The sequence below is a fragment of the Salvia hispanica genome, chromosome 3, assembly GCF_023119035.1.
Source record: "Salvia hispanica cultivar TCC Black 2014 chromosome 3, UniMelb_Shisp_WGS_1.0, whole genome shotgun sequence".
NCBI classification, from domain to species: domain Eukaryota; kingdom Viridiplantae; phylum Streptophyta; class Magnoliopsida; order Lamiales; family Lamiaceae; genus Salvia; species Salvia hispanica.
Window position 1 is genome coordinate 18,913,008 of NC_062967.1, and position 8,580 is coordinate 18,921,587.

The window sequence follows — 8,580 nt, forward strand, 5'->3', positions numbered from 1 at the left end:
AAGAAAGATAAAAGCACATACCTATCTTCACAATTTCACCCACTCTTTGTTGATGAGAGAGAGAGATGGTTACTTTTGGTGGGTTAAAGGTCCATTTTCGTTTGAGTATTCTTGATATTAAAGGTAAGATTCCTATCCAACGCTCCCCATTTTAACTTTATAAAATACTACAAAACATGTGTATGTGTGTGAGAAGAGAGGTGAAGGTAGCATGTTGCATGTGAGCTAAAGTGAATGGGAGAGAAAGGGCCATTTCACCTCTTTGCTTTCTTCACACACACTATATAGATAGCAATCCAACTATATATCAAGAACATATCTGCACAAGTCCCAAAAAACTTTTTATCTTTCTCCTTCTTACTAGAATCAGCCTTCATCTTGATCTGCATAGCAATGGCCTCCAAGTTTCTGTTGGTGACAGTTTTCGTGTTCGATTTAATTGCTTTTTCACTTGCTGTTGCAGCTGAGCACCGCAGATCATCTGTCAGTCTTTCAATCTTGCTATTATAAGGGAAATCTTATTATTACTTTTTTATTATAAATTCTTCGGACTAACATCCACCGTCTCTTCAGGCAAGCATTGCAACTGAGGCGAACATGGAGTTTTGTGTTTATGATTCGGACATAGCCACCGGCCTTGGAGTGGGCTCGTTCTTGTTCCTTATGGTTAGCCAACTAATTATCATGGCTGCAAGTAGGTGTTTATGCGGTGGGAGAGCTCTCCAACCGGGTCGTTCTAGGGTTTGGGCGATTGTGTTGTTCATCTCCTGCTGGTATATTTCGTATCAATTAGCTTCAACATTCATTACTCACTCAAAAAAAGTGTTTTTTCCTAAATTCCACCGGCTGCTCTTGATGCAGGGTGGCATTCTTCATTGCTGAGGTGTGCTTGTTAGCTGGCTCGGTAAGAAACGCGTACCACACCAAGTACAGGACATACTTGTCGGCAACTCCTCCCTCATGTGAGACGTTGAGGAAGGGAGTGTTTGGAGCCGGGGCAGCATTCATATTCTTCACCGCCATACTCTCTGAACTTTTCTACATGACCTATTCCAAAACCGGTGACGTATCTCTCCCTATGAGAGGGGACACCGGAATAAGGATGGGATAGAGGAGAGGTTTTCGTTCCTCGTGGTTAGACAAACATATCTAAATAAATTTGCAGTGTTGAACTGAGATTTGCACAGACAATGTATGTTTTGTGGCATATACAAGAACCTTGTAGGTCTTTGGTTTTGGGTAGTGGCTTGTTTTGTAAGCACAGCATTCATACGTTAGAGTTGAAAATGTAATTTTGTAGTGTTATTGACTGATGAATTGTATGTTTCCTGCTTTTTTATATGCCTTTTAGATTTGTTAAAACCTGTATGACCTCTTACAACTAGAATTGACAATTATATATGAATAAAAGAGTGCACATAATAAGAAAAAACACATGTAAAGGTGTCCAAAAGAAATGCCCCAACAGTGATGAGACGGAGGGCGTATTGTATACAACCAGACAATAACCAATGGTTCAGAAAGATGACTTTCTTAATCATCATAATTCTTTCCTCCAAAGCAACTTCTAGTCTATTGATTTAGGATTGTCGAAGCATTCAATTATATCAAAAGATGTTTTAATTTGAAGGTTGTGTATCATAACACATAATAACACAAGTTGAGCAAAGAATGAATCATGATTTGCATCAAAAACAGGGGTTATTCATGTACACAAGAAAGGATACATATTGTTGATAATCCTGTACAAGTGCAGAGACATGAACAAATTACAATTAAACAGTGTTGACTTTGTCGGCCAGGCATCGTAGTATGCATCCCAATCCCGCTCTTTCTGTAAGTTTTTCATGAATTTTTAGGCATTGGTCACACGTGGGACGATCTCCAGTAGATAAACCTCTATATAAGTACCTATTAATCACATAGATGGATTTGTTTATAATAAGATTGATGATATCTATGCAACAGAGAAACTTGGATGACTAGAAAGATTATCTTAAGAAAGGAAAGTTCCAAGGATTCATCACATGACCATGTTCAGGAACAGAAAACACAACTATAACATTTAGATATCATTCCACTCAGAGTAGAGGCATACGTTCCATGACTTCTACGTTCATTATGTGCACCTTTAACCATAGCCTACAAGATGGTATCTACTATGACTGCTACAGGCCAACCTTCTTCACTAAGGTGATATAAAAATATCCTTAAGGAGTCCAGAGGCTGCTTAAGGGTGGTTTATACCGGGCTCAACTCTCGAGATGAAATCTGAGCACAATAGTAAGACGTCTTCAAACCTTTCCATGAACTAAATATTCAAACAATACCACAGATCAGGTCATATCATCTACAAGACTCCAGCATTTGTATTTCTTATAGTAGAACTTTCTATATGAATCAGGTTATTAGTTGCTCCCTGACATGATGCAGAGTACGTCACTTGTCCAAGTTAAACCTGTTTCATGAATTCTGCTACATTTCTAGATGAAATTGTGTCCAAAGGATCTGTAAACAAAATAACCTACTTCGGCTTATCTTCTCATTTTGTGCAGTTGTTGCAAAAGAGCATATCATATCAAGTCAATTACAATAGCTATCAGGATATGCACCAGTTCCAATTCTATTCCATAGCATTTGCATCTCCTTGATTCTTTTACCTCTCAGCAAGCTCAATAACTTTTCCAGACATGATTTAACATCTAGAGTTATTGTTCTTTCCCCAAATAATAGATTTAACCATTTTAAAAAATTCTCCCAGTCATCCAAAATTCTAAACCAAACAGATATTTATTAGATGATGTCTGGGTAAATCCAGCAACTACCAGATACACAAGCAAAAAAAGAAAGAAATGCATTTCATAGGTAAAGCCTGCAACTTCCATCACAGAGTGATATCTGAGTCACAACTCACAAGATAAAATCCGAAACCATCAGAATATCTGATATATCAAATTTAGAACAGCACCTCATATTGCTAAACTATTTCTGAATAAGCAAAAGAGGGAGATCAAACTCCTTATGGAAAAATCTCCATAGGAATACCATCTACAGAAACTATCCACCAATGGTAATTTGGATAAACTATGATGCAAAATCAACAAAGATACAATAATTTCACAAACAAAACACCATAAGAAAAAAATAGTAAGACAAACACAAAATTAAGGGGTTTAGACTTACTTCATCAGAACATCGTAGTACTCCAGATCAAGAGCTGAGAACAAACTATCGATATCTTTTATCGCCATTATCGCCCTATGCACCACAATCCAATTCGCAGACTTCAAAAGGCAAAATCAACACTAATTTAGCTCAATTAATGAAATCACACAAAAACTGTGTATACTGAAATAAAATGATTAATTAATTCATACCTTGCAACGCTCGTCTTTGGTGACGGGGGGCGAGCCTTCAAGAGCTGTCTTCAAAGCTTCAACCGGTTTATACCTGAAATTAAAACCATTATTCACAAAACCACCAAATGCGATAGCAAATTTGTAAAAGATTTTGGCCTACTGTTTGAGTAGGCTCTCGATCTTGCTCGATTTGTGCTCGATTCGTGTGAAAATGGCTTCTGCATTATCTGCTTCCACAAATTCTGCCATTGTTTAGGTCTCGATTAAAATTTTCAGCTGCTGCTTTAGGCTTTACGGAATCGGTTCAAATTTGGGGGTTAGAGTATTCCAAAGTTTCCAACTAATTACTATTCCTTCATTCCACACGTGTAAAAAAAATGCATATGTGAAGAGGTAGGGAGTACAACTCAAACCCATTTTAATACGGAGTACTCCATATTTCACTATTTATACTAAATTTAAAGCTTGAAGAATATATAGTATTACTATTTTATCAAATATATCAACTGTTCTTTTTTAATCACAAAATTTATAGAAGTAATTTGTATTTGTTTTAATGTAAATTTAAATTGAGAACTATTTTACTCAAAAAATTTAAATAGAATACACTTTAGAGTACCATTAGAGCTAATTACCTACTCCCTCCGTTCCACAGTAACAAAGACTTCGTTTTGAGCACTCATTTTGAAAAAATAATAATAAATAGTTAAAGTGAAGAAAGAGTAAAGTAAGAGAGAATACTGTAGATAAGACTCTTCACTATATTATTCTCTCTCTTACTTTACTCTATCTCCACTTTAACTATTTATTATCATTTTTTTCAAAACGAGAGCTCAAAACGAAACGTCTCTATTATTGTGGAACGGAGGGAATACTTTCTTTTGAATTTTAGAATATCATTGAAGATGGTTTTACACGTTAGAGAATACTACTCCTTTTCTAAAAAAATAGAAACATTGAAAACGTTATAAATTAAGAAAATTAAATTTAAGTAGTTGAAGTGAAATTAAATGGAGAGACATGTATAGAGAAGTTAGCATTATGGCTTGACGCAGAAAAAAAGGAAATGAAGATGTGATAGACTTGTTGAATTACCTATGGATTGAGTCTCTGATAAATTTATTACTCCTTCAATCCACTCAAAATGACATTTTTATAAAAATGAAAACATTAATATATCTACTTTATTCTCTATTTAACACACAAAACACCACTATACAAAATTTTGGGCCAAATTTTTTTTTTCCACTTTAAATTGAATAGAGGAAATATAAGAAATTAATTTCAGCAATTAGCCATGGATATCCAACTGACAGATCCGTCGTAATTTTTGTTGTTATATTAATTAGGTTACATGGAATAATTGAGAATTTTAATAAGCGTGAGTATAATCCAAGTTAGACTTTTTAACTTACAATTTTTATTATATTGCACTCTTTCTCGCTCACATTAATTAGGTTACAGGGAATAATTGTTGGGTAGTTGCTGTAGAGTTATGTGGGACAACGGCAGCGTAAACGGTTTGAGCAACGAGACATGAATTACGTCATATATGCGACTGGCGAAAGGGAGTTGCAGGCGATATGCACACACCTATCCTTTCCTTGATTTCATGTGGCCCATAGTATCGTCTCCCTAGTTTTGCTAACATTGGCCGTCTCACCGAGACTTGACGGTACGATTGTAGTAGGAGCAAGACGTGATCGCCCACACCGAATTCCAGTGAAAGATTCTTCCTCAAAATTTGTAGGAGAGTTATCCGATCACCTAAATTTCTTGCGACCTCTGCATTCTTCGTTGGGGCAGCCGGCGTGCAGAATATATCAGGTGGGTCTCGTAGTATAGGGCCTTGAAAGGTGACATCCCTATGCTAACATTCACACTACAATTCATTGCAAGCTCGACCCAAGGAAGGAACTCGAACCATTTCAGCGGTTGCTCAAAAGTGAATGCACGCAAATACTGCTCAAGGGCCCGGTTCGTTACCTCGGACCTCCCATCTGTCTGCGGGTGATAAGCGGTCATAAATTGTAGCTTTGTAACACTCATGGATAAAAGCTCCATCCAAAATTCACTCATAAAATTGTGTCACGGACCGAAAGTAACTTTTCCGGTAAACCGTGGAATTTAACCACTGTGGTGACGAACAGTTTGGCTATTGTAGGGGCGTCGAACCCTGGTTTCAATGCTACAAATTGTAGAAATTGGTAGAAGGGATTAATCTTATTCAATGTATCGACAATGTAGAGTTTACAAGAATATATAGACTAGAATTTTCTATACATGGTAAACCTAGATTACACTAATTACTGCAAAATATTCTCCCATATCAATTCCTGATTCTGTGCAATATCTTCTAACACTCCCCCTCAAGCTATGTAACGGGGTTGCCGATACTTAGCTTGCCAAGTACTTCATGAAACGATTTCGAGTTCACTGCCTTTGTCAAGATATCTGCTAGCTGATCTTCAAACTTGACATAGGGCATTTCCACCACCTTAGATTCCAAATTCTCCTTTATGAAATGTCGATCCACTTCCACATGTTTGGTTCTGTCATGTTGTACAGTGTTTTCTGAGATACTAATGGCTGCCTTGTTGTCACAGAATAATCTACAAGGTAAAGTAGAGCGAAGGTTCAACTCTATCATCAACTTCCGTAACCATAATATCTCAGTCAATCCACTCTTAATTCCTCTAAATTCTGCCTCTGCACTCGAGAGTGCTACTACCTTCTGCTTCTTACTTTTCCATGTTACAAGATTTCCTCCAACAAAGGCAAAGTACCCCGCAGTTGACTTCCTGTCGTTTGGGTTTCCTGCCCAATCAGCATCAGTAAGGCCATGTATCTCCATGTGTCCGTGTTTCTTAAACATGAGTCCATGCTCGGCCGTTCCCTTCAAGTATTGGATGATTCTCAGCACTGCCTCCCAGTGCTCTTCTTGTGGTACGTGCATAAACTGGCTCACTACTCCAACTGCGTATGCAATATCTGGTCTTGTGTGGGAAAGATATATCAGCTTCCCAACAAGTCTCTGGTATCTCCCCTTGTCGGTCGGTTCCCCATTTTCCTTAATTTGCAGTCCATGGTTTTGTACCATAGGTGTATCTGTTGGCTTGCAATCCAGCATCCCAATTTCTGCCAATAGATCAAGTATATACTTCCTCTAATTTATGAAGATCCCCTTTTTTGATCTTAGTACCTCGATTCCCAAGAAATACTTGAGAAGACCCAGATCCTTCATCTTGAATTCCTGGAACAGATTCTTTCTAAGCTCAGCCATTTCTTCTTCATCATCTCCCATAATGATCATGTCGTCTACATAAATAATCAGACACGTAATCTTGTCCCCCTTCTTCTTGAGGAACAGAGTGTGATCTGAATTACTCTGTTCGTACCCATACTTTTTCATAACCTCTGTGAACCTTCCAAACCATGCCCTCGGAGATTGTTTTAACCCATATAATGTCTTCTTGAGTTGACAAACTTCTCCTGCTTGAAACTCCTCGGCGAATCCAGGTGGAGGTTCCATAAACACAGGTTTTGGTAGTTCCCCATGTAGAAACGAATTCGTCACATCGAACTGATGAAGTGGCCAATCTTTATTTGCCGTGATCGAGAATAACACTCTCACTGTGTTGATCTTGGCTACTGGTGAGAAGGTTTCAGCATAATCTACCTCATAAGTCTGAGTGTATCCCTTTGCCACAAGTCGTGCTTTATATCTCTCAATCGTCCCGTCTGGCCTTCTCTTTATTGTGAACACCCATCTACACCCAACTGTCTTTACTCCATCAGGTAGTTTCCTTTTCACCCATGTATTGTTCTTCATCAGTGCCTTCATCTCAATCAGCATGGCTTCCCTCCATTTCTTATGTTTCATAGCTTCTTCGGCTGATTGCGGGATTTCTTCTTCTTCATATAGTGCAGCCTCAAAAGCTTGTGCCATTTTGGTGAGATTTCCTTGCACAAAATTCGCCACTCCATATCGGCTTTTCCTCCCAATCTTCTCGGGGGAGTATCTTTTAGGCGGAATCCCCCTTGTACTCCGATAAGGAAGTTTGTACCTCCCAGTGTCTCCATCGATGGTGTTATCTTCTTCTCGGGGTTCTGTATCAATAGTGTCAGGGATAATTGTACTTTCAAGTGTCAGATCAGGGATTACCTCGGATATCTTCGGAGGAGGATCACATGGGGGCGGATGAGATGGCCTTTGTGGAGAGACCTGCTCGGCGGCAGTGACAACTGACTCGGGTGGATCCTCAATTTGAGAAGTTGGAAATGGCACAAGCCAACTTAGGTAGTCCATAGAACTATTTGGAACACTCTCCCCCTGACTACTAAGGTGAGTATGATAAATTCGGTTTCCAAGAAATTACAGTTCATGGTCGTGGTGATTTTTTTGGTTTGAGGGTCAAAGCACCTGTATACCTTCTGGTTTACCCCATACCCTACAAACACACACTTGGTTGCACATGGCGACAATTTGGTTCTCTCATGTTTTGGGATATGGATATACACAGTACAACCGAATACCTTGGGAAAGAGGTTCATATGTTCTGGAATGTTGGCTTGTTTCGATATTCTATCGAGGGGGGTTTTCATGTGGAGGACTTTGGTTGGTAGGCGGTTGAGGAGGTAAACTGATGTGGCAATGGCTTCTGGCCAGAAAAATTTGGGAACTTTGGATTCAATCATAAGAGCCTGAGTCATTTCTAAAATAGTCCTATTTTTCCGTTCAGCTACCCCATTTTTTTCGGGTGTATAGGCACAAGAGGTTTGATGGATCACACCGTTTTCTTTACAAAATTGGTTCATGGGGTTGTTAACAAATTCCCTCCCATTATCGGACCTAAGGGTTTTGATAGTGGTACGAAATTGTGTTTGTATCATCTTAAAGAAGGTGGTAAATTTGTCAAAAACTTCAGATTTGTGTTTTAAAAAATAAATCCAAGTCACTCTAGTGCAATCATCAACAAAAATCACAAAATATCGAAAGCCATTCCCCCCAATAACCGGTGCAGGGCCCCATACATCAGAATGCACTAAAGAAAACATGAATTTCATACGAGTGTTTGTAGATTGTCTGTGGCTCTTTACCAAAACACAAGTTTCACAAGAAAAATCAGAAGGAATCGAAATGTTCGGATAAAGCAATTTAAAATAACCAGGGGAGGGGTGTCCTAGTCTTCTGTGTATAGCCAAGTTTCCTGCTTCGTGG

The 8,580-nt window shown here is 38.6% G+C and overlaps 2 protein-coding genes across 2 annotated transcripts; one reads left to right on the forward strand and one right to left on the reverse strand.

Moving 5' to 3' along the window:
- Positions 1–213: 213 nt before the first annotated feature.
- On the forward strand, positions 214–1,339 carry LOC125212651. The gene is made up of 3 exons (XM_048112874.1): positions 214–483; positions 574–773; positions 862–1,339. Exons 1-3 carry the CDS (start codon positions 394–396, stop codon positions 1,109–1,111), a joined length of 540 nt encoding a protein of 179 aa, XP_047968831.1. The 5' UTR covers positions 214–393; the 3' UTR covers positions 1,112–1,339.
- Positions 1,340–1,651: 312 nt separating this feature from the next.
- LOC125212713 (actin-related protein 2/3 complex subunit 5A) lies at positions 1,652–3,734 on the reverse strand. Its single transcript, XM_048112949.1, has 4 exons — positions 3,520–3,734; positions 3,378–3,450; positions 3,184–3,284; positions 1,652–1,911 (listed from the first exon to the last, which is right to left on the reverse strand). Exons 1-4 carry the CDS (start codon positions 3,606–3,608, stop codon positions 1,776–1,778), a joined length of 399 nt encoding a protein of 132 aa, XP_047968906.1. The 5' UTR covers positions 3,609–3,734; the 3' UTR covers positions 1,652–1,775.
- Between the last annotated feature and the right edge of the window lie 4,846 nt (positions 3,735–8,580).

Bases quoted from the DNA above. Each gene is read 5' to 3' on its own strand.
- LOC125212651 (XM_048112874.1), top strand. From the start codon at position 394: ATGGCCTCCAAGTTTCTGTTGGTGACAGTTTTCGTGTTCGATTTAATT. The intron at 484-573 runs GTCAGTCTTTCA...CCGTCTCTTCAG, and splicing joins CTGAGCACCGCAGATCATCT to GCAAGCATTGCAACTGAGGC. The intron at 774-861 runs GTATATTTCGTA...CTCTTGATGCAG, and splicing joins GTGTTGTTCATCTCCTGCTG to GGTGGCATTCTTCATTGCTG.
- LOC125212713 (XM_048112949.1), bottom strand. From the start codon at position 3,608: ATGGCAGAATTTGTGGAAGCAGATAATGCAGAAGCCATTTTCACACGA. The intron at 3,285-3,377 runs GTATGAATTAAT...TGCCTTTTGAAG, and splicing joins CCAAAGACGAGCGTTGCAAG to TCTGCGAATTGGATTGTGGT. The intron at 1,912-3,183 runs GTAAGTCTAAAC...TGTGATTAATAG, and splicing joins TACTACGATGTTCTGATGAA to GTACTTATATAGAGGTTTAT.